General features: G+C 38.3%; 1 protein-coding gene across 2 annotated transcripts; it reads right to left on the bottom strand.

The window, feature by feature from the left end:
* Positions 1-20,153: 20,153 nt before the first annotated feature.
* LOC130723138 (uncharacterized protein ycf20) lies at positions 20,154-24,794 on the bottom strand. Of its 2 annotated transcripts, XM_057574096.1 has the most exons (4): positions 24,457-24,794; positions 23,218-23,338; positions 22,696-22,810; positions 20,154-20,961 (listed from the first exon to the last, which is right to left on the bottom strand). In XM_057574096.1, the coding sequence occupies exon 4, from the start codon at positions 20,902-20,904 to the stop codon at positions 20,449-20,451; it is 456 nt and encodes a 151-aa protein (XP_057430079.1). In that variant the 5' UTR covers positions 20,905-20,961; positions 22,696-22,810; positions 23,218-23,338; positions 24,457-24,794; the 3' UTR covers positions 20,154-20,448. The 2 variants fall into 2 exon arrangements, with proteins under 2 accessions (XP_057430079.1, XP_057430080.1); XM_057574097.1 differs by lacking the exons at positions 23,218-23,338; positions 24,457-24,794 and having other exon boundaries at positions 22,696-22,845.
* Positions 24,795-26,411: the final 1,617 nt, after the last annotated feature.

Here is a 26,411-nt window from a genome sequence, read left to right as displayed (position 1 = left end):
GAGTGATGGGGTCGGGTGAGGTTATCAGAGCCTTCATGGAGGAACCAAACAAAGAAATGTGTGGCCCACGTGACACGCACTTGACCAGCAGAAATCCGAGAAACGCGTGGCCTCCATGTGGGGACCACCTCGTACAGCATCGACAGCAGCCCTATCCACGTGTCCTCCTACGTCGCTGCCTTGCAAAATCATCCGTCTATTTTTTCATTAAATTTTTTTTTGAAACATAATTTATTATTTGTTAATTTGCTTCATTTGCCAACATTTTCACGATGGCTTGGATTCTGAAAAGTAAGGATATATTTGTTTAAAGCTTAACAGAATAGAAAATCTAATTGAACTGAAATTTATTATTTTTTTTAATGGGAAAGAAACGGCAATTTATTATTTGCTTTTTAAATATTATAAATATAATTTTTTTTACAAGAAAGAGAAAAGGGAAACAAAACTAAACTAAGGCATCATGAACTAGCAACCCAATTTTCAAAAAAAAAAAAATACTAGCAACGCAACAAAATGTGAAGGAGTTTACAAAATATCCATAATGTATTTTTTACTAAAATATCAAATCATGATTTTTTTTTTATCAAATCATAGTCTGTTACTCTATAATTAAATTAAAAATAAAGAGATAGAATAATTTTTTTAAATGATAGATAAAATATAATTGAATGTATGTAAAAATTACATTTAGACAATCATACAATCAAAATAATAAAAAATCAAGTAATCACATAAAAAAACGTTAAAATCAATTTTTTTCCAAAAATGAAAACAAATGAATTTATTTAATTTTGAAATTTATGACTTCAATTTTTTTGTTATCGGAAAATAAACGACAAAATTCATGACCACGAAATTATTCATATCAGTTGAATTTGTATATTTTATCAAAATTTTAGCTCAATGTAGTCTCAGCTTCGTCATTAAGATATGATAGAGTTAAGTTTCTTAGTACTAAAATATCACAAGTTCACAGCTAAATTTAGAACACGTTATAACCGGCTCAAGTCAACATTAAGTAAATAGTAGGCTTAAATGCATTTTGTGCCCTTGATGTTTCAGGAGCGTTTAAATGACACATCTTTTCTAATTTTGTCGACGACTAACGTAGGGGCTGACGTGGCTTTTCTTTTTATTTTTATTTCCTCAGATGACACGTCATTAAATAAAAATAAAAAACATTAAAAAGGGATGGGAGAGATTCAAACTCAGGACTTGAAAGTGGCAAAACACACACTTTACTAATTGAGCTACACAAACAATTAATAACATTATGAACAAAGATTTATTTATATCATGTTTATTCATCAAAAAGCAATAAACATAAACCAAGATAATTCTCACAATTTCATTCTCTTTATCTTCATCCAAACACTCCACATCCATGAACTTATTTCTTCATCCAGACCCACATCCAGCAATTTCTCCTTCAAAACTTCCATCAATTTTTCTCCAAAAACTCACACTTATGTCTAGCTTCTTTTCTCTCGCATCTCCTCTCATTCTGCAAACCCAATTCCTCATCCCCTCTCATCCTCCAGGTTTTTCACTCGCTAAATCCTCTCATTTCTCCCTCTCTGGCTTTCAATTTCAACAACAAACAATCCTCAACTCAAACTTCTTTCGGAAAAAAACCCTAACTTCTCAATTTCATGGAGAAAAAAACCCTAAAATTCCAGATCCTCAATGGGTCCATAGCGAGGCGCGTGTTCCTCCGCTCAATCGTGCTCGCCTCTGCCATCACCATGGTTGCTCTGCTTCGAGCCCCATTTGTCTTCGATTTGGGATCCCTGGCTCCCATGAAAACGTCACCGATGTGAGCTCTGGTTCCTTCTTGTTTCAAACGCGCATCAGGGGCTCCATCGTCCATTTCACCTTCTTGTTCCTCTTCTTCTTCATCCTTTATCTCTGGCTTAAGTTTCTCTTCTGGTATTATTTTCCCTTTCTTTTCAATTTGATAATTTTTTGTTGTATTAATAGATTTGATTGCGATTTTGTCTGTAATTGATCCAATTCTTTCTCTTTTTGTTTTCTAATGACATGGTTATTAAGTGGAGAAGAGAAAAGTTCAATTTCTATTTGTTTTGTGCTAAATTGAGATGCTTTGAACATTTTCGTTAATGGATATGGGGAGTTGGGTTTGGGGCCCCCCCTATGGGGCTCCGCGCCCCACCTCTTTTTTTTTAACCCATAAATGCCCTACGGAACTTAAACTTCCGTATTCTATAAAATAGAATACGGAAGTTAAAATTCCGTATTATAACTCTGACAGTCATCACCTTTTCCACCATTACTCCTCCCTCCACCAACCCCTCCACCATTACTCCTCCGTCACCAACCCCTCACCAGCCCCCTTAACCCCCTCAATGCCTCCAGACCACCCTCTCTCTCACCCTCTCCTACCTCACTTTCATCCTCACTTCCATTCTTCCTACCACCACCACCAACTCCTTCATTGGCAAGCTCTCCACCATTGGATGCAAAAAGATAGCATTTGAGGTAAGTGTTGTTAGTTGTTTGTTGTATGTTGTTAGTTTAAGTAGTTGAAGTTGTTAGATTAAGTAGTTAGATTAAGTAGATTAAGTAGTTAGAATGATGATTTTCTGAATTCTGAGATGTGTTAAAATACGGAATATAAAGTTTCGGAGTCTATACGGAAATTCATATACCGTATTCAATACGAATTATAAATTTCCGTATTAAATACGAATTATAAAGTTCCGTATTCAATATGGATAATAAAGTTCCGTATTCTCTTCCAGGGATGACAGAATCATTTTTATTTCATGAATCCCAATTGATTGAAGTTGGATTGAACAATGGTCAACCTGAAGAGGTGCCACCACCAGCATTTGTACCCCCGTGTATAAGTATGGATGTCTCGCATTTATTTACAACTGATCAGGTATTCTTTGAACAGATTTTTGCATTGTTTTGAAAGTGTAATATATCAATTCTTATTATGTCTTGATCACCCTTGTTTATGCCTTGTTTGTGTGTTGGGTATGCATCATTGAACAGATTTTCCCTACCCGTGATGATCTTATCAATTGGGTTCATGGAATTGCGATTGAAAATGGATATGTTGTGTTGATCACAAAGTCAGATAGCGGTGGGAATGGAAGCAGAAAAGCTTATGTCATGTTGGGGTGCGAGAAGCATGGTAAGTATGTTCCCTACAGAGACCCTGACCTTGTTGAAGGAACGAGAACACAAAAGACAGAATGTCCTTTTAGACTAAAAGGACGACCTATGAAAAATGGCATAGATAGAGATTGGCGGCTAAAGGTGATGGAAGGTACACACAACCATGAACCAGCTAGGTCACTACTTGGCCACAATTTTGTTGGTCGTCTAAATTCCGAAGAGAAGGAGCAAGTGGAAAAAATGTCAAAGAGTTGGGTTCCACCGAGAAAGATGCTGTTGACTTTGAAGGAAAACAATCCTTTAAACTTGACTACCATATCTCAGATTTATGGTGCTTGCAAGAGGTTAAGAAAATCCCTCCGCGGGTCATTGACAGAAATGCAACACTTGTTGAAGAAGTTGGACGGTGACAAGTACGTCCACTTTGAAAGACATGAGCCTGGATCGGAAGTCATTAGGGATGTATTTTGGGCTCATCCAAATGCTATCAAATTGTTCAACACATTTCCATATGTAGTGATTATGGATTGCACATCAACTCAGCACATAGCGCTGCACACTCGTCCCTCTCCCCCCTCCCAGGCGTATAGAACCTCGACCCCATTGGGAGATGGAGAAGAGCCGACACGTCGTCCAGGGTGATGGTCATCTCCCCAAACGGCATGTGGAAGCTACTAGTCTCCTCATGCCATCGCTCCACAAGGGCCAAAATGAGGCCTGCATCTGTCTCCGAGTAGCTGCACCAGGGTAGCTGATGAAGACCCGTCTGCTCAATCAACTCTCGAACCCTCCTGTGACTGTCTGAATCACCATCACAAGCAAGGTTCCAAACCTTCCCCCCAGCTGTGGCCACCCTCAAGTGTCGACGGTCCACATACCGCTCGTCTGTGCGTAGGAGTGCATGCCACGTCCAGGGAGCCTTGTGATCAGCATAATGCGTGAGAAGCGACAGATCAACAGGCCCCCCCGGAAACGGCGGCAACCTCTGGATCAGGTCCTCCTCGCCACTGTAAGACCTGGATTTTCAGAACAAGCTAATTTCCGACTCACGCGTAGAACCAGTGTAAGCGTGACAGGAGTTTGATATTTGAGAAAGATTAAAGAAGAAGAAAGTTCAGGAATTGCTTGAGGAATGTTGCGTAGTCATTTTAGGAATTAGAGCGAGTCGTCTGCACACCCGCCTTATGGCAAGCGTGTCCAGAATAGGCTAATTTCGCTTTAGAGCAACGTTTTAAGTGAGATTTCGAATCCTTGGAAAATTTAAAGATTTTCTTTATTTTTCCTTCGACCAGCGTTTCATTTCGGAACTCTGGACTGTACGCACGATAGGTTTCACTTTTCGGATGTCCGCCGACGCTAATTTCTTTGCTTCGAAACCCTATTTTCGAGCAATGGATGAAGACTTTTTCTATTCGGGACTTCTAACGAAGATTCCGTCCATGTTGCCAGACTTGTTTCGACGTTTCCAATCTTTCTTCAGTTGGAAGTTTTGTCGTTTGAGCATCACAGCAAAAAGTAGTTTTTCGGGGCAGATTAACCGACACCGCTTTTGAGTTTTTCGATATCGTTTTTCCCAAATCCTAGATATTTGTTTTGAGTTCTGGAATTCTGACGCCAGAATCTCTCTTAGAATTTCTCGGTGATCGTGCTGCAAAAATCGGAATCGCGAAATTTTCATTTTCCCGCGATTTCACCCGCCTATAAATAGCGCGAAAAAGCAAAATCCTCTCATTTTCTTTCCATTTGTGGCTGATTTCGTGGGGAGCAAGGGGGGAGGAGATTTCCGCGAAAACTTGACCAATCTTCGTGCAGTTCGTCCCTACTTCTAGGTATCGAGGTAACTATCATGAATCCTGCCTCTGATTTCTGTTTCTGCTGAGTTTCTGAAGTCGTTTCTGTGCTCTAAGTTTTGAGCTTTTTCTAAAATTGTCCGATTTCTCTGATTTCTCGCTTGGGTTATGTTCCTTATGTTCCCCTGAGTCTAAAACCTCTGTCAGTAAACTCTGATTGCGATTCAGTTGTCCAGGATCTGAAAAATTGACTCAAAACTCTTTTTGTCTCACATTTCGAAACTTTATTGTCGAAAAGACTTAATCTGACTTCGTGCCTTTAGGATTTGTTGTCACGGATATCATGAGGATCGTTGCTGTCAAATTTGTTTTCCGAACTGATAACTTTGAAGTTTTGAGCCTTTATTTTGGACCAAAATGCCCCTGGATAGTCGTATTTCGACCCGATTGTCCGAAAATTGTTCCGACAATTTCTTTGCCTTAGTTTTACCCTAAAACTACCTTGTGAATTGATTTAGATCGAAGAAAAAGTTCGAAAACTCTATTTTCCATAGTGGCCGAAACCTAATTGCTTGGGTACCGTGTCCAAAAATAATTTTTGGGTCTCTATGACCTGAGCCATTGCGTAGCTCTTTCAATTGTCGAAATTTTGGCGCCGGTTTCGTGTCATTCTGAGTTCTGTAGCTCGAGTTATGCTCGTTTTAGCGAACGAAGTCTCCGTTGTCAATTTGTGCCTAAATAGGAACTCTGAAGCTTTAGAGGCTTTCTTTACGATTTCGATTAGTATTAGTAGATCGTGTTGCTCCTAGTGAAGCTTGTGTTGATGATTGTGTTTTCTTTGTTCTAGGTTCGCAATTTCCATGCCCAACTTCTACTCACGAAGGTAAGGGTAACTCGGTTTTAGAGCGTCTTTGAGTCTTGCATGCTTTTATCGCACTGCCTGTGTTTGAGATGAAGATGTTTATATTGATTGGCAGATGATTATGATTATTATGCTGAATTTGGAAAATGTTTTCTGAGAGGCTTCGGCCGTTTACTGGTTTCTGTCGTTACTGCTTCCTAGTGGATGGAACATGTGGTTACTTTGGATTGGTCCTTGGGTGGGCTTTGTTATTGTCTGACTTGGCATATAGGGCTTGAGTCAAGTGGCGATGAGGAGGTGTGTCCTATCATTGTCCCATCTTGCGAGATGCTAAGTGGCGATCAGGAGGTGTGTCCTATGATTGTCCCGTCTTGTGTGACGTTAAGTGGCGATTAGGAGGTGTGTCCTATGATTGTCCCGTCATGTATGACGTTATAAGTGGCGATGAGGAGGTGTGTCCTATCATTGTCCCGTCTTGAGAGACGATATTGATCGATCCATTTTGTTAGCAGCATATAGTTGCATTATAGGGAACTAACACCTGACCCTATGTTGTTGGATTTTCGTATTGGTTTATTGATATCTGATTTGATGTTACATTGTTGAGGTTATTATTATCTGAGTCCGATTTATGTTTAAGTTGTTGATATATGAGTTGAGTTATGTTGCTAGTTATTTACCATGCCAGGTAATTAAATTCGAACAGCATGATTTTTCTCTTTTATACATGGTAATTGCATGGAGTTAACCCTTTCTATTTGCTACTTGTTGTTTGGGCGCTTAACGCTATTAGGCGATGGAGATCCTTCCGCCGAGGCATAGCTACTCGAGTTGGAGATCGAGTTGTAAGCGGTGGAGTAGAGGTATGAGAAGCAGCTTTGCTTCTCTTCTTGTGGATTATGTTGGAGTCTCTTTTACTTTATGAGAACTCTGTTATTAAAGTCTTGCTTCCGCCACTGTTAAAGTGCGCATGTTTATTCTGAACCTTACTTATGGTATTGTAAACTATTATTACTGTATATCGGGAAACAAGTTATCTAAATAAAGTTATGGTATGTTTCCAACCTTTTAGCCGAAGTGTTTAGTTGTTTTACAGAAAAAAAAATTCCCTTGGTTTTTAGGGATTGCAGATTGGTCCTTAGACTTTGTTAGGTTACTAATGTGACTCCTCAGTTGAGAAATTGGGGTGTTACAATTGTGGTATCAGAGCTTTGGTCTAGAAAACCAGAGCTTTTGGGTAGAGTGCCTGCTTAAGATGTTTGAACTCTGAGACCGATTGATGGGGTGTCAATCGGAGGAAGAGTGTGCTTGATTACTGTTTATATAGATTATTTTTGAAGGTTATTCGTAAGTGAATAACCTTATGCTAGTTATTGTTAATTATACATCTGATATAAGTATATACATAGTTAGTTATTATCGAACAACATGTATTAGGTAGAGAACGTTGTAGCTAACTTGACCTGCTTACCCCTCTAGGGATTGGATGTGATCATAGGCATGTATTGGTTGTCCCACCATCATGTTCTTCTTGATTGCGCCAATAAGGTAGTTATCTTTCCCGATGCTGGACTCGCTGAGTTCCTGAACTCGTACTTTTCAAAGCTTTCTTTGAGGAAAGGAGCTTTGAGTTCTCTCATGTCTACAACCGTGGTGGAAGCTAAGGAGAATGGAGTACACGGAATTGCTGTTGTGCAAGATTTCGAGGATGTGTTCCCCGAAGACGTACCTGGAATACCTCCGGTCAGAGATATGGAGTTCACAATTGATATAGTCCCAGGCACTGGACCTATATCAATCGCACCGTATCGTATGGCACCGGCAGAACTGACTGAGCTGAAGAGTCAACTCGAAGATTTAACCAAGAAGGGGTTTATCCGACCTAGCGTTTCTCCGTGGGGAGCGCCAGTGCTGCTTGTGAAGAAGAAAGACGGAAGATCGCGACTTTGTGTGGATTATCGACAGTTGAACAAAGTCACGATAAAGAACCGTTATCCGTTGCCAAGGATTGACGATTTGATGGATCAGTTGAAGGGTGCTGCTATTTTCTCGAAGATTGACCTGAGATCGGGATATCACCAGATTAGAGTCAAGGATGAGGATATTCAAAAGACGGCGTTTAGGACACGCTATGGGCACTATGAGTACTTGGTGATGCCGTTTGGAGTTACGAATGCACCAGCTGTATTCATGGACTACATGAATAGGATCTTTCATCCATTCTTGGATCGCTTTGTTGTGGTGTTCATCGACGACATCTTGATCTACTCAAGGAATCGTGAAGAACACGAGGAGCATCTGCGACAAGTTTTACAAGTTCTTCGGGAGAAGGTATTGTATGCTAACGCGACAAAGTGTGAATTTTGGCTCGAAGAAGTAAAGTTTTTAGGGCATGTCATCTCAAAGGAGGGCATTGCTGTGGATCCCAGTAAAGTTGAAGCGGTAATTGCATGGGAGCGTCCTAAGACTGTGACAGATATAAGGAGTTTCATCGGTTTAGCTGGATATTACCGACGATTCATCGAAGGTTTTGCTAAGATTGCAGGACCATTGACGAAACTCACCCGGAAGAACCAACCTTTTGCTTGGACAGAGGATTGTGAACAGAGTTTCCAAGATATGAAGAAGCGTTTGACGACCGCGCCAGTTCTGACATTACCACAAGAGAAGGAACCCTACGAGGTTTACTGCGATGCTTCGTACCAAGGTTTGGGTTGTGTGTTGATGCAACACCGAAAGGCTGTGGCTTATTCTTCAAGGCAATTGAAGATACATGAACGGAACTATCCTACGCACGATTTGGAGTTAGCGGCTGTGGTATTTGCGCTCAAGATTTGGAGGCACTATCTTTATGGGAGCACTTTCACTGTTTTTAGTGATCATAAGAGCTTGAAGTACCTGTTCGATCAGAAGGATCTGAATATGAGACAAAGGCGTTGGGTGGAATTCATCAAGGACTATGATTTCACTTTGTTGTACCACCCAGGAAAAGCAAATGTTGTAGCAGACGCACTGAGTCGCCAGACAATTCATGTTTCATCGTTGATGATTAAGGAATTGGAACTTATCGAGACTTTTCGCGACCTCAGTTTGGGTATGCAAGTGACACCTGGAAAATTGAGCTTTGGGATGGTGACGATCACTAGTGATTTTCTGAACGAGATCAAGGTGAAACAACTGTTAGATGAGGAGCTGATCGAGAAACGGAACTTGATCATTTTGGGAAAAGCGCCGGATTTTGAGGTAGGAACCGACAACATTCTGCGTTGCAAAGGACGTGTCTGCGTACCATTGGACATGGAGTTGAGAAGGATGATTCTTGACGAAGGTCACAAGAGCAGATTGAGTATTCATCCGGGATCGACAAAGATGTATCAAGATCTAAAGTTGAATTTTTGGTGGCCAGGAATGAAGAAGAATGTAGCAGAGTTTGTGGCGGCATGTCTGACATGTCAGAAGGCGAAGATAGAACATCAAAAGCCTGCGGGTATGTTGCAGTCACTTGATGTGCCGGAGTGGAAGTGGGACAGTATCTCTATGGATTTCGTGGTAGCTTTGCCAGCTACGAGGAAGAGATTTGATTCCATTTGGGTCATTGTGGACCGTCTGACGAAGTCAGCACATTTCATACCGGTGAAGACCACGTTCAATGTGGAGGCACTTGCAAAAGTGTATGTCGCTGAGATTGTACGACTTCATGGAGTACCATCGAGTATTGTTTCTGACAGAGATCCGAAGTTTACTTCGCATTTCTGGAAGGCGTTGCACGAGGCGCTTGGGACGAAGTTGAGGTTGAGCTCTGCCTATCACCCTCAGACGGATGGACAGACAGAGAGGACAATACAGTCATTGGAAGACTTGCTGCGAGCCTGTGTTCTGGATAGTCAAGAAAGCTGGGATGAGCTGTTGCCGTTGATCGAGGTTACTTATAACAACAGTTTTCATGCTAGTATTGGAATGGCACCTTATGAGGCTTTGTATGGGAGGAGATGTAGAACTCCTTTATGTTGGTTTCAAGATGGCGAACATCTTCTCGTTGGACCTGAATTAGTACAACAAACTACTGAGAAAGTGAAGCAAATACAAGAGAAGATGAGGACGTCACAGAGTCGACAGAAGAGTTATGCTGACACACGACGGAGAGAGTTAGAGTTTGAGGCGGGAGACCATGTGTTTCTTCGCGTGACACCAACTACCGGAGTGGGAAGAGCGATAAAGTCGAGGAAGCTGACACCGAAGTTCATTGGACCGTATCAGATTATCGAGCGAGTCGGTAAAGTAGCTTATCGGATTGCGTTGCCACCTTTTCTTTCCAAGATTCATGATGTGCTACACGTGTCACAATTGAGGAAGTATATTCCTGATCCCTCTCACATCATCAAGGAAGATGATATTCAGCTTAGAGACAACTTGTCTTTTGAAGTGGCACCAATGAGGATTGAGGAACGTAGGATCAAGCAGTTGAGGAACAAGCAGGTTCCTCTGGTAAAAGTGATTTGGAACCAAGTCACGGGCGATGCTACTTGGGAACTAGAAGAGAGGATGAAGGAACAGTATCCGGAACTCTTCACTGAGCCTTAAGTTTCGAGGACGAAACTTTCTTTTTGGGGGGTAGTATTGTAAGACCTGGATTTTCAGAACAAGCTAATTTCCGACTCACGCGTAGAACCAGTGTAAGCGTGACAGGAGTTTGATATTTGAGAAAGATTAAAGAAGAAGAAAGTTCAGGAATTGCTTGAGGAATGTTGCGTAGTCATTTTAGGAATTAGAGCGAGTCGTCTGCACACCCGCCTTATGGCAAGCGTGTCCAGAATAGGCTAATTTCGCTTTAGAGCAACGTTTTAAGTGAGATTTCGAATCCTTGGAAAATTTAAAGATTTTCTTTATTTTTCCTTCGACCAGCGTTTCATTTCGGAACTCTGGACTGTACGCACGATAGGTTTCACTTTTCGGATGTCCGCCGACGCTAATTTCTTTGCTTCGAAACCCTATTTTCGAGCAATGGATGAAGACTTTTTCTATTCGGGACTTCTAACGAAGATTCCGTCCATGTTGCCAGACTTGTTTCGACGTTTCCAATCTTTCTTCAGTTGGAAGTTTTGTCGTTTGAGCATCACAGCAAAAAGTAGTTTTTCGGGGCAGATTAACCGACACCGCTTTTGAGTTTTTCGATATCGTTTTTCCCAAATCCTAGATATTTGTTTTGAGTTCTGGAATTCTGACGCCAGAATCTCTCTTAGAATTTCTCGGTGATCGTGCTGCAAAAATCGGAATCGCGAAATTTTCATTTTCCCGCGATTTCACCCGCCTATAAATAGCGCGAAAAAGCAAAATCCTCTCATTTTCTTTCCATTTGTGGCTGATTTCGTGGGGAGCAAGGGGGGAGGAGATTTCCGCGAAAACTTGACCAATCTTCGTGCAGTTCGTCCCTACTTCTAGGTATCGAGGTAACTATCATGAATCCTGCCTCTGATTTCTGTTTCTGCTGAGTTTCTGAAGTCGTTTCTGTGCTCTAAGTTTTGAGCTTTTTCTAAAATTGTCCGATTTCTCTGATTTCTCGCTTGGGTTATGTTCCTTATGTTCCCCTGAGTCTAAAACCTCTGTCAGTAAACTCTGATTGCGATTCAGTTGTCCAGGATCTGAAAAATTGACTCAAAACTCTTTTTGTCTCACATTTCGAAACTTTATTGTCGAAAAGACTTAATCTGACTTCGTGCCTTTAGGATTTGTTGTCACGGATATCATGAGGATCGTTGCTGTCAAATTTGTTTTCCGAACTGATAACTTTGAAGTTTTGAGCCTTTATTTTGGACCAAAATGCCCCTGGATAGTCGTATTTCGACCCGATTGTCCGAAAATTGTTCCGACAATTTCTTTGCCTTAGTTTTACCCTAAAACTACCTTGTGAATTGATTTAGATCGAAGAAAAAGTTCGAAAACTCTATTTTCCATAGTGGCCGAAACCTAATTGCTTGGGTACCGTGTCCAAAAATAATTTTTGGGTCTCTATGACCTGAGCCATTGCGTAGCTCTTTCAATTGTCGAAATTTTGGCGCCGGTTTCGTGTCATTCTGAGTTCTGTAGCTCGAGTTATGCTCGTTTTAGCGAACGAAGTCTCCGTTGTCAATTTGTGCCTAAATAGGAACTCTGAAGCTTTAGAGGCTTTCTTTACGATTTCGATTAGTATTAGTAGATCGTGTTGCTCCTAGTGAAGCTTGTGTTGATGATTGTGTTTTCTTTGTTCTAGGTTCGCAATTTCCATGCCCAACTTCTACTCACGAAGGTAAGGGTAACTCGGTTTTAGAGCGTCTTTGAGTCTTGCATGCTTTTATCGCACTGCCTGTGTTTGAGATGAAGATGTTTATATTGATTGGCAGATGATTATGATTATTATGCTGAATTTGGAAAATGTTTTCTGAGAGGCTTCGGCCGTTTACTGGTTTCTGTCGTTACTGCTTCCTAGTGGATGGAACATGTGGTTACTTTGGATTGGTCCTTGGGTGGGCTTTGTTATTGTCTGACTTGGCATATAGGGCTTGAGTCAAGTGGCGATGAGGAGGTGTGTCCTATCATTGTCCCATCTTGCGAGATGCTAAGTGGCGATCAGGAGGTGTGTCCTATGATTGTCCCGTCTTGTGTGACGTTAAGTGGCGATTAGGAGGTGTGTCCTATGATTGTCCCGTCATGTATGACGTTATAAGTGGCGATGAGGAGGTGTGTCCTATCATTGTCCCGTCTTGAGAGACGATATTGATCGATCCATTTTGTTAGCAGCATATAGTTGCATTATAGGGAACTAACACCTGACCCTATGTTGTTGGATTTTCGTATTGGTTTATTGATATCTGATTTGATGTTACATTGTTGAGGTTATTATTATCTGAGTCCGATTTATGTTTAAGTTGTTGATATATGAGTTGAGTTATGTTGCTAGTTATTTACCATGCCAGGTAATTAAATTCGAACAGCATGATTTTTCTCTTTTATACATGGTAATTGCATGGAGTTAACCCTTTCTATTTGCTACTTGTTGTTTGGGCGCTTAACGCTATTAGGCGATGGAGATCCTTCCGCCGAGGCATAGCTACTCGAGTTGGAGATCGAGTTGTAAGCGGTGGAGTAGAGGTATGAGAAGCAGCTTTGCTTCTCTTCTTGTGGATTATGTTGGAGTCTCTTTTACTTTATGAGAACTCTGTTATTAAAGTCTTGCTTCCGCCACTGTTAAAGTGCGCATGTTTATTCTGAACCTTACTTATGGTATTGTAAACTATTATTACTGTATATCGGGAAACAAGTTATCTAAATAAAGTTATGGTATGTTTCCAACCTTTTAGCCGAAGTGTTTAGTTGTTTTACAGAAAAAAAAATTCCCTTGGTTTTTAGGGATTGCAGATTGGTCCTTAGACTTTGTTAGGTTACTAATGTGACTCCTCAGTTGAGAAATTGGGGTGTTACAGCCACCCTGTGCCTCTGGCACGACATCAGCATCAACATCAGGAGGAGGAATACTATCCTCGTCATATGACCCCTCCTCGCCGGATGACTCCTCGTCGGATGACTCATCGCCGGATGACTCATCGCCGGATGACGACTCGCCTGATGACTCCTCGCCTGCTGACTCATGGCGAGGTACCTCAACCATGGGAGACGGCGGAGTAGGAACTCGATCAGTAGGCTCAACTGGAGCTGGAGCTGAAGCCTCTACCATGGGCGACTGCATAGAATCAACTGGAGCTGGAGCTGAAGCCTCAACCGCGTGAGAGGTCGCAGCTTGATCGCCGCGCCGGCTAGAAGCATGTAATCGCCAGTGTCTATCCTCTGTAGGCCCCGCATCCTCACTAGCTCGAGACCTCTTTCTGTTCTTCATTCTCACTATATATTCAGAGCAAACATTTTCTAAATAAATTCACTGAATAAATTATACTCGCTCAATTACTAAATTTCTCAATTAAATCTCTAAATAAAATCACTAAATAATTCACGATGTTTATAACTAAATTAAAAACATTTTATAAATTAACTAAGCTAATTAGATTAGGTTTTATAAATAAACTAAGCTAATTATATTAAGTTTTATAAAAACATTTTATAAATTAAGTTTATAACTCTAAACAGACACCAAATACGGAACATTAAGTTTCATATCCAATACGGAACATTAAGTTTCGTATCCAATACGGAACATTAAGTTTCATATTGAATACGGAACATTATGTTCCGTATCGAACCAGAGATCCATTAACGACATTGCATGAATGGAACTCGCCCCAAAGGCCAATTTATACACAATTTCAGCCAACATAACATCTACTTAAGCATAAATCGACTACCCTAGGGTTGCAAGATTCCATAATTCCAAGTTAAATGGTGAATTCAAGTTGAAATCCAAACTTACTTACCTCTAGGTTCAATGCAATGAATGGGGAGAATGGGTTTGATGATGGAGACGATGGTACACTTTCCAGATGATGATTGAGGCAAGGAGATCGTCGGTCTCGAAGATTGGAGAGCAAGGGTTTGAAATGTTTTGGAGCGCTGAAATGGGTTTTGGAAAAACCCCTGTCATTTACATAGTAATATAATACGGAACTTTATATTCCGTATTGAATACGAAATTTAATATTCCGTATTCTTGTAAAGGGGGTTTTTCCGTAATTTCCCCACTTTAAGTGGGGCGCGGAGCCCCATAGGGGGGGCCCCAAACCCAACTCCCATGGATATGGTGTTTGGATGAAGATGAAGGGAATGAAATTGTGAGAATTATCTGGGTTTATGTTTATTGCATTTTGATCTGTCAAAAAAAAATGTTTATTGCATTTTGATGAGTAAACATGATATAAATAAATCTTTGTTCGCAATATTATTAATTGTTTGTGTAGCTCAACTGGTAAAGTTTGTGTTTTGTCACTTTCAAGTCCTGGGTTCGAATCTCCCCCACCCCTTTTGAAGTTTCTGATTTTTATTTAATGACGTGTCATCTGAGGAAATAAAATAAAAAAGAAAAGCCACGTCAGCCCCTCCGTTAGTTTTTTAACGTCAATTTGACGGAGGGGCATTCGCTATACTTTCTCAAAACATTGAGGGTACAAACGTCGACAAAATTAGAAGAGGGGTGTCATTTGCACGCCCCTGAAACATCAGGGGCACATAATGCATTTAAGCCTAAATAGTATTTTTATGAATATCCTTACTTTCAAAAAAAAAAAATATCCTTGGGTGAGAGGAAAGCTATCTCAATTCTCAATGTGAGTGTGTTCATTAGTTTTGGGATAACTTTTTGCACATCTAAAATTACTATTTATATACCCTAAAAACATTCTTCCAAAAATATCATTATAAAAGTTCTTATGGAAATATTTTTTGTGCTCACAAAAGTGTATGTTTTTTTCGTTCGATTGTGTAAAATTGTTTATTTCTGGAAGTTTAAATTTTAAAAGCTAATGTGGAGCTGGAAACAATTCCGTTGAAGGATTCTCTATCAGTTTTATAGTGTTTTCATCTTTTGTTAGTTTTCTAAAGGAAAAAAATAAAAAATAAAATTTAAAAGCTAATTTTTTTTATGTTTTTTACATCAGAAAGATAAACTACAGTCCTCCAAGGTTGATTCCTGACCTCCCCTTCTCAACACATATGTCGACCAACTCTTACAATTATCATTCGAGGACTTTTTTATACTTTCGAAATTTCAACTTTTGATAGTGTAACATTTTATTTATTATTTTGATTTTGAAAGTTCAAATTTTAAAAGTATAATTCCCAAGAAAAAAAATTTAAACTTTTTCTATTTCTAGTTTTGGAAGCTAATTGTTTTATACTTCAAAGATTTCGACATTTGGAATTGTATTTTTTTTTCTTTCAAATAGAAATGACATAATGGGTTCTCAACTCACTTAACTTGCCTCGTGGGGCAAGTTGGATATTTTGATGAAACTACCAATCTGTTTGACCTGTGAACCCACCAAACTCTGCGGGCTAATGCATAGCTAGGCAAAGGCAGGTCAACCGTCCGAGACATCTCTTTTTTTATTAAAAAAACAGTTTTCAATATATTTTTTAGTGTTTTATGCGAGTTTTCATGGGTCAACCCATTGTAGTTGTAGTCATATTTGAGAAGAAAGGTGGAGGCATTCCCATACCTGCAATATTCGAAAACAAACGATTCGAGAAGAAAGATGGAGCAGGTAACCCTGAGGGCATATATCTCGGCATTCTCGAACCTCTAGCTCGAAATAACCTCCATGTCAAAGGTGTGTGTCATCCATGATTTGACCAACAATTGGAGACATAGGTGGTGGGAGAAATACAGGCAATATCACATTTACATTTGGACGATGTGACTGCTCCGAGACAATTGTCCTTCGAGGATAGTCCTCTCTATGCTTAGAATTTCCTTTGTTTTAAGAGTTAGAAGAGCTCTTGGTTCTACCGTTAGCCATTGAAGTGCGATTACTACTTCTCAAACACATAAAAAGCACTAAACTTTGAAAAAAAGGTTCCACCGACTGTACCAATTTTGAATACTCCTTGAACTTTACATGGTTTTGATGAAAACAACAACACCATACAAAAAGAAGAAAGAAATGAAGATCAAGCTTGAAGGAGGGATTTATTATGATCCTCTAAAACTTTGTGCATGGTTGCACATCTGCTTTTTGACCTGCAATAGGAAGTTTAGCAGGTAATTTATATTTTATAAAAATAAAAATATTTAATATATTATGATATAATTAGGGAAATAGTTAGTGAATGATTATAGTTAATCATGATGAACTCCAGTTAGGTTAGAGTTTCTTCATCATCAACATTTCCAGTCTCATAAAAAAAAAATCATCAACATTTCCAGAACATATGCAAGCCGGAAGAAGACAGTGAGATATGGGGCTGAGTTGATTGAACAAAAAATTAACAAGAAAAATCAGAGAGACCCCAGAACCCACCCACCACCATCACCAACGTCAAGCTCACCGGAGAAAAACATCAAATCAACACAAATTAACCCAAAAAACACCAAACAAATTCCTTCTTCCACATCATCTCTCTTGTTCAGATCTTTTGTTACCTTCTTCCTCCACTATTAGGTTCTTTAAAGGATGAACACTAGAGGGTCGATCTGCTTCGTCATCTTCAGATCAGTTTCGTGAAGGTCATGAAGGTCACGCATCCATCTTCATCATCTTCAGATCTATGTTCAGTGGTCATCTTCAACACATCTCTTTCTTCCTACTCGTGCTTCCTGATCTAAACTCTCCGTCAATAGCTCCAACCACCTCCTTCTCCGTCGCTGCGTTTTTTTAGATCCAGATCTGGTCCCGACGGTGAGTCTGGCCTCCGCCATGGGAGCGGTGGCGGCTGCGAGAGCAAGCTCAGCCAAGGCGTGTTTAATGGTTCAGTAGCCATGCGTCGGATCTAGACATTGGGGTCATCAAAGGTAACATCTTTTCACCTGAGTTGGGGTTGCTGGTGCTGGATTTGAGGAAGAAGGTCTGACGGCGGTGGCGGAGAGGGAACTTCAGTGGAGGTTGGGATATGAAGGTGGTGATGGAAACCGGTGGAGGGGAAGGAGGTGTTGTATTTGTTTAGTGTTAGTGCTTTGTGGGTTTTTGTGCAAAGAGAAAAAGTTTGAACGTTGTGGTGAAATCAACGTATGATCAATGTTGGTTATGTTGCAGCGTAGTAGCAGGTAGGGGTGTAATCGGACCGGTTTAGTTCGGATTTAGGGTGTTTAAATGTCCGAAGCAATCAAACATGTTCGGTTTGGGTTGGTTCGGATTTCCTAATTTTTTCTTCTAAACCCGAACCAAACTGAACCGATCTCAATTAGATTGGTTCGGATCGGTTGGTCGGATTGGGAATAAAAAAATATTATTTAGAAATTTGCACGAAAATTATTATAAAAATGTGAAAAAATCCAACATTTCCAAAGAACAAAACATTCAGTAATGACATAATCTATATGATCCAAATAAAACCAACATCTCCAATGCAAATATAAATAGGCAATGTAATGGGCTGGAGTATTTGGGCTAAATGTAAATAACAATTCTCAACTCATTGGGTTGGTTCGGATTGATCGGTTTTTAAATCCCAAAATCCAATACCCGAACCAATTGTAATCGGATCCAGTAAAAAAAATCGAACCGAACCGATGATCCAATCCAACCCACTATAATGTGTTCGGTTCGGATCGGTTTGATCGGATTCACGGATCGGGTTGAATCCCCTTACACCCCTAGTAGCAGGAATGTTCCATTAGTATGTTGAAGAGGTTCAATGTTGCAGAAGTGTAGTAAGAATCCCGTGTTCTTCTCCAACTGCACAAGTTTTGGTTTTAGGTTGCTGATGGGGTTTGAAGATGATGAACATGAATCCAGTGTTCAGATTTAGCTTCCTTATTTATCACATGGGCTAATCTTAAATGAATCATAATCATTCTCTAACTATTGACTTAATAATTGTATAATATATTAACTATTTTAATTTTCAAAAATATAAAAAATACAAAAAACCTGAAGTGACAGGTCAAAAAGTAGAGGTGTAACTTTACACAAGTTTCTAGGTGATGATAATAAAATTTCCCAAGCTTGAAGATAGGAAGAATTGTAATATCTTTTTTAATGCTTTCTAGCTCAGAGTTCACTAGGGAGTTCATACTTAGTTCTTAAGTAGGCTTTCTCTCTTAAAATGTGTTTTAAAGAATGTGGGAATGATTTCATTTATAAAATATTTAGACACCTTAGAAAAATGGATTTGGTGTTGAAAGGTTTTCATAGTTGGCACAAGTGATAGATTACCAGTTTTGGATCTACTTAGAGTCATTCATAACCAATCTAATCTAATAAAAATTGAATAATGATGAAAAAATATGAAATTTGATCAAACTGAAAGCCGAACAAATCACAAGCCAAATCAACCGATTTTTTTTTATTAGTTAGATCAGATTTTGGATTTTATTTTCAAAAACGAACCAATCCAATATAAACCAAACATTTGCAAATATATATAATATTATTTATAGATAATCATATATAATTCATATTTACATATTTACATCCTAATATGTTTATATATTTATTATTATATGATACACACTTATTTCTGAAATATATTTGAATAAATAATTTTGAATAAATAAAGTTTCAAGTTATTGCTTGAATAAATATGCATCAAAAGTAAACAAATATGATTACAATTGTTAAAAATATTGGCTACATTATAATCTACGAATGCTATATTTGATACCATAAATGGTTTATCGTCATATTTAGTATATATTTTTAAGATTTATATACTACAATCTCTCAGAGGAAAAATAGTTAAATTAAAAAAATTTCAATCTGATTCAATCCAAACAGGATCAAATCTAATTGGATATAAAATAACAAAACCAATGAGGTTGGTAAATTACTTTTCCCTTCAAAACCAATCGAAACCAATCCGTAAACACCCCTAGACTTGATGATACCAAGGAGAGAAACAACAATTAATGAAAATTAATTACCCACACGTGCTAATCGATCACCAATGGGATTGAATAACTACACTATGTATACCAATGCTTTTGGCTCGATTTAAACGATCTATATTTCAATCCCAAAATCATCCTTATGCCTAAACAATAATAATTTGAACCCTAAATGAGAAATTTCCCAAGTGTGATCTCGAATTGGCCTAACATCCGAGCCAAAGCCGCATTCGTCATTCTTCTTTGAATTGCTCTCATATCAATAAGTCACAATTAGTTTTTAAAAAAAGTCACAATTGTGACCTCCAATTTCTTAAATCTCGAAATAGCTTCAAAATTTAATCAAATTCAAAATTTTAGTATTAGCACTAACATGATTGAAACCAAGCACTTTACTGAAACCAACATCATTGTACAGTAAAAGCCAATACTAAAATGGAAACCAAGCAACCAATCGCTAGCCTCATTCCTCACAAGACCGCCAAAGCCAACTCTACCGGGTTCCCCATGGAATTGCCATCCACATTCAGAGCCACCCACCCATCCGGAGGACGCTTCCAAGGTCCAAGCCACCAATGCTGAGTAACAACTGAAGTAACAACAATGGCGCTTCACACACCTGATGCAAGACCTCATGCGATCAGCGAATCAAAGCAACAGGCTGAACCGTGCCCCTACAAAGTCAGCATCACACATACCTTTCCAAATTGTCCATACAACCACTGCAAAGAACGGTCCACAAAAATAAAAAATGTAATCAAGAACATTACAAATGTGGTCATTGGCTCATGACACAAATATAACAAGGTACAATATTTAGAACCTATCAGGTACCAAAGAATAGTGAAAAGACCATATTAGCCAAACAATTGATGAAAAAGAAGAAATGTAAAGGAAAAATATAATGCTTTATAGATTCATATAGATTGCAGGAATGGTTGATATACAATAAATAGAAGGATGTTCTTAGATTCAATTCTAATATGTACAAGCCTGGTGGTTAAACACATCCAGACCAAATTTGGAGAGCGACGACCATGTAAGCATGTATCTTGAGAAGTTGCATTTAGATGTCAACCATTTCTAACATGTACAAGCTTGGTGATCGAACACAACCAACCCGATCTCAAAGAGTCGTCAGGTTTGTCAGGAATCTTGAGAAGTTGCACTTAGATGTTAAAGAATCAACTGGCAAGCTTAAATGCATCAATGAAGAGTCCATAGGTGAAACCCATTTTGAAGTTGTTGAGAAGAGCAATTGGGAAAGTAACTTTTGGCCGGCTGTAATAAAACTTTGTAACATACTCTGTAAGAAGAACACATAAAACTGCTGCAATAACATCATTGACTCCTAAAGCTCCAAAAGACAGAGAGATTGTTTGTGCAACATAAAATCCACCAAGCAATGAGATTCCGCCAAATAGGGCCCTGCGAGAAGGACTTTTAAAGTAGTTCTTTGAGAGCTCAGGAATGAGCCTGACTATGTCCACTAGTCTACGCGGTCCACCATTCTCCTGCACAGCCCGAATGCGAAGCACTGCTGAAGATCTGGGTGTAAACCTTCCTGATACACTGACTTTGGTTATCGGAATTGGACGAAATCCGAGGCCTCCAGAGATCAAGCTCAATGATTGTGCCATTAGTCTTTCTTTCTTCTTATCAAGAATTAGTATGGTCAAACCAGAAAGAACCCCAGCCTAGGAGAGTTGGTAAATATATACATGTCAGGACATAAAAAGTCATACCATCAAGAACATCACAGGTACAATTTAGAATTATCAACTCAGTAGAGCAACCATAGTAGTATCAGGACTTCAGGAGTTTAATATGGATTACAAAATTGATTATTCATACAGTATTGTCAGTGGAACTTGAAAAGTGGTCCATAGTTTTTTACTAAAGGCAATTTGCATCATATTAGCAATTATTTACAGATGCATGATCATTCACTGTTAAATTTCCCTAAACATATAGCATATGCCAGCAACACAGAGGGGTATTTCAATTTACCTACTCCATGTAGTTCTAACGAAAGAAAGTGTCTCTTGGATTATCAGAACCTTTCTGTTTTACATGAAGTAAAATCTAATAAAAAATCTATAAAACTAGTGGTAAGCACATTTGAGACAACTTTCAATAAGAGGCCATTGATGAGTTGATTTGATTACAAGGAATTGTAGACAGAGGAAAATATCTGCAACAGCATTACCTAACCTCTCCTTATTTGTGCCCTTGAAGGTGCAGAAGGCACCATCACACCGAGAGATAATTACACTACATTTTTTTCGTCAAATAGATATCACAATATTTGATATTAAGTTATAGAAGAGCGTCTGAACTAATCAAAATAAATACTGAAATATAAAACTAAATACACCAAGAAAATAAATGTACAGGTTAAGGAAAACAACTTAAGTTAATATGCAGAAAGATAACGACCAGAGGTCAATCTAGCCAAACATTTTCACATTTGAACAAAAGAAACAAGGTTCAAACTGGATACACAAGTAAAGAAGTGACATGAATAAGGGAGGTGCCGCAATACACTCAGTATTCAAATGGTCATGCTTCTCATAGCAATATCCATGTGTAAAACTACGTTTACCAAGCTAAAATGAAACAGTGGTAAAGAAGTCAATAGGCATGAAATGCCTCCTTTCAGATGAATTCTATCATATCAATAATTTCAAACCAAAAGCCACCAATTAGATGAATCTGTCATAATCATGTTGATCATTACAGAAAATTTGTTGTAAATCTTTCAGGCATTATGTCAAGCAACTAGTTGTCATGTTCAACCACATTGTTCAGGAGATACCAAACAAGGTTTCTCTGAGACATTTTATCAAACAGTTCTTGAGCATAAATTATTCTACCAATTGCAAACTACACTTATCAATAAACGTGGCCACAAGAGTGACCAATGAATGAAAGATACGATTTTGTGAACTTCACCTAATTGCCCAGAAGCTAGAATCACCTGCGAGGAGAGACAGAGAGGGCCAGAACCAGAGTAGAGAGAGAAAGTTGAACCAGCTTCAAGTCCAGTGAGATGTGAGACCACAACTTGTGGTTTGGTTTTTTTTTTTTTAGTTTTTGGAAATTAAAAATGTTGGGTGGTGTAGAGAGAAAGTTAGAGTGGTGAAAATAGTAATTCCCTAATTCAAAGCATAAGGGGTTTTAGTAGTTTGGGCCCCATAGCTTATAGGAGGAGCCAGGTCCAATAACATGCATGGACCAAAAGAGATATAATATGAGCCCAAAAAAATCTATGTCTCAACTATTCATATAAATAAACCTAAATCTCAAATTCTCAATAAGTAACTGACTTAATGGAAATTTTGAAATGGTAGAATTTAACTGAATTGAAATTCATCAATTAATCTAACAATAATAATAGAAAAAATATTTGGGGTAAGGAAAAATTGAACCTGAGTATAGGACGTAGGTCGGGTCGGGTGGTAAGATTGCTCTGTTGGATTGTTCTTTCATGGAAAGACCTTGTTCTTCTTGTCTCTTGCAATCATATTGTCACCAAAGAGGCATCTGACGCTCAAGAGCAAGAACAAAGACAAATAAGCCTTTCCAAAAAAAAAAGAATAAAGAGAAATAAGGATTAAGGTTGCGTAGATAGGAGTGTTGTCTTCACGAGTATGTAGGGTTGTTGACAAACCTGAATAGAATCATGCACATATGATATTATTATGTAGCTTACATTATATGATAATTTGAGATGTTATTTTAATTAAAAATCCTTATTCTCATATTCGTAGGACTTAGTTGAAAATGAGCCAAAATATTCAACCAATCATATTATTCCATAGCATCAATTGCCTCCAATTTCAAAAAAAATAAAAATCAATTGCCTCCACTATGAAAACATCTTAAACATTAGAATGTGTGGAATGTCAAGATATGAGTGAGTCTTTAGTCTGAAGTAATGAGGTACTTGCCTTCAGTGGCGGATCCAGGACCCCGGGGTCAGGGGGTTCAAAATCTGGTGGAACAAAAATCTGGTGTTATTAGAGCTTTTTCTTCCCTCAAAGATTAAATAGACAAGCCTATTAGTCCATCCTGCAAATTCATTATAGCCTCTTAGAGTTGCACAAGCACAAGGCATGATGAAGCTCATGAAATACTCGGTAATATAAAATACCAAAAAGCAAACTAGAACAAAAGGGTCAACCCAGGGAAGCTTTCAGCTTAATTTGATGCTTAGCATATCATGATTTGTCAACATGAAAATGTAGATAACATTTCAATACAAGAATTTATGAAAGTGCTCCCATTTACTAGGTACTGCATTCATAAATTTCACCAGATGATAATTCAAGTTTCCTTTGTTTAACTATACATCATTTACCAAAGAGCAGAGCCACAAACTGTTTCATGGTTCAGCAGAGATTTTCATAACAAGAAAGACCAATTCACCCACTAATACAGTTTAAAAAACAAAATCAAAGAACCCCCCACATGAAAAACAGCCCCAAAAGGGGTTTAATTTAATTACTAGGAATTGAAAAATTAGAATCTGATGATAAATTGGTGAAATTTCCTCCTAATTCAATGGGGAGAAAACAAAACAGAAAAAGCATTGTTCAAATTCCAACCCCCAAAAAATCAGTATAGATTCACTCAGGTACCAGACAGTTGAAATTAACAGTGGTTGGAGATTCACACTACAGTTGAGCAAAGCAAGAACGTATAACTTATAAGCAACAACCTTAAAAATTACAAACCTTAAAAAAAGGAAAAACAAAGAACACTCGAGAATGAGAAAACAGAAAACAGAAACAAAGAAAAGCAAAGGAATGAGCAATTACCCGCGTTCATTTCCCTTCACATTCCAAATTTCCAATCTCAAACCAAGACAACAAGCTTATTTCCCAGTCTAATTTCAATTCAATTTCATATACACAAACTAAATTCAGCAAAAGGAAAAGCAAGACAACAAGCTTATAACTCAATTCCTACATCAGGGCAACAAGCTTATGCTAAATAAACTAAACTCAATTCCCTTCATATATGATATACACAATTCCTAACTAACTAAACTCAAACTCAATTCCTAACTTTCAGATTGCTTCAACAGCAGCACAATGATTTGATAAAAAGTATTGGGGTTTTTCAATTTGGGGTTTTCAATTTGGGGGTTTAGTTTTTCAATTTGGGGTTTTCAATTTCTAACTAACCTTCAAGCTTCAAGTCTTCAACAACAGCAGAGAGAGAGAGTGGTGGTGCGTTGGGCGGTGGTGGTGGACTGGTGGCGTTGGTGGGCTGTGGCTGCCGCCTGGTGGGTTGCAGCGTTGAGAGAGAGAGAGAAAAGAGTGAACACTGAAACAGTCGAACCGTGAATCAATGAGTGGTACCGTGGTGGTGGGCTGGTGGCCGGTGGTGGTCTGGAACTCTGGATCGTGAAGGTGAGAGTTGAGACCGTGAGAGAGTGAGTGCGTGAGGAAGAGAGAGAGAGAGAGGAGTGAGGAATGAGTGACTGAGTGTTGACTGGGACCTGGGTGCAATTTTCAAATTTCAGGGGTTCAAAAACAAATCACTCGTGGTTGTAGGCTAGTTGCCTTACCTTTTTTTAACCCCAGACGAGCTTAAAAAACTTCCGAGATATGTGTCCAAATTGATACTAGCAAAGTTTGTACTGCCATAAGTTTTACTTCATATATTAACTTCTTGTACAAATTAAAGTCCCCTAAAATATGAAGAGTTATGTATGCATTCCCCATTCATTTTGAGTAATACAGTATTTTTGTTATTCTCTTCCACTAATACTCATTAAAATCTTTTGATAGTATATACCCTTCCCTTATATATCTTTCTAGTAAACATTGTAGATAATTAGAAAAGATGAAGTCAAAGAATTTGATGAAAGCTAAATATCTGTGTGACCGAATCTTTGTTCCTATTGTTTCAGTATATGATGCTCTATTGCTCTTGTCTAAAGTACTAACTAAAGCATTCTTTTCTAAATAAGTAGGGAACAGGAATCTACTGACCAAACTTGCTTTGCTTTACAAATTACATACTTACACACCTTCATTAAACATATATGGTTTAATATTATATATTCAAAGCAGCTAGCTAGCTATAAGGCACTTATTTTTATAATCTCTTTTACATATGAGTTCGTGCATCTTCTTTTCAATATCAATCATAAAAGCAGAAAAGATAATTGATGGCATATACATAACATATGATGTGTCCTCATGATTGGATCGATGTTTCCTTCATCAAAAGAAGTTACCAGCTCGATTGGGGAAAATGTTTTCTTCACACCTCATTTTGAGGTAGAAGGAGGTGGAGGAGGAGAGAGATAGGAAGAAAAGAAAAAGTAAGAGAGAGAAAGTATGAGATGTGATAGATGATAAGAGGAGAGAGGTATAAACAAAAATAGGTGGAAATGAAATGTTTAAAAAATGAGGTGTGTATATATCATTACTCCTCGATTGGTACTAAGTTTCTTACCAGCTTCCATCAACTATATAAAACAGAGTTTTTAAGTGGTTTTTTTTTCTGAATCAACTTGACCACAATAGATTCTGAAACTAAAATCAATTTTAGAGAAAAACTTTAGAGTAGATTAATTCTGATAAAATAAATTTTTTTTTGAACGTGATAAAATAAAAGTTGATCCTCTAAACATCATGCTATCAGTATATATATATAGGTAAATGTTAGGGGTAATATAAGTTTTTTTTTCTTTTTTTAGCTGAATTTATGTTGAGCATAAACCATACGGTTTAGAAGCTAAATGAAAACTATATATAATAATTGAAAAAAACATGAGATTGAAATCAAGTCTATGAATACTTTAAAATGTCCTTAGCTAATTAAAGAGGAGACAATATTTCGTTTTGGGTGGGGTTTCTTCATACAATATATATGGAGAGATTCTTCTATGATATATACTAGTAGCTTAGCTATTAGAGTCAGCTAAAGTTGAGCTCAAAATAATGGTGCTCCAGTCTAAAGTTCCATGGTTATCAGCAGCACTTTCTTGATAGATCAGTGATTTTCCTACATATGCACATAACTTTGCTTTTGTATATATAGCATTATATCAGAAGAAAAGTTTAGAAAAAAGTTGGCACAATCTTTCGAGTGATCCTTTAGCTTGGTCTAAAATAAATTATATGTG

This window comes from Lotus japonicus, chromosome 6 (genome assembly GCF_012489685.1).
Source record: "Lotus japonicus ecotype B-129 chromosome 6, LjGifu_v1.2".
Classification (NCBI taxonomy): domain Eukaryota; kingdom Viridiplantae; phylum Streptophyta; class Magnoliopsida; order Fabales; family Fabaceae; genus Lotus; species Lotus japonicus.
This window is presented reverse-complemented; position numbering and strand designations above follow the sequence as displayed.

Excerpts from the sequence above, each read along its gene's own strand:
- LOC130723138 (XM_057574096.1), bottom strand. The coding sequence starts at position 20,904 with ATGGCACAATCATTGAGCTTGATCTCTGGAGGCCTCGGATTTCGTCCA.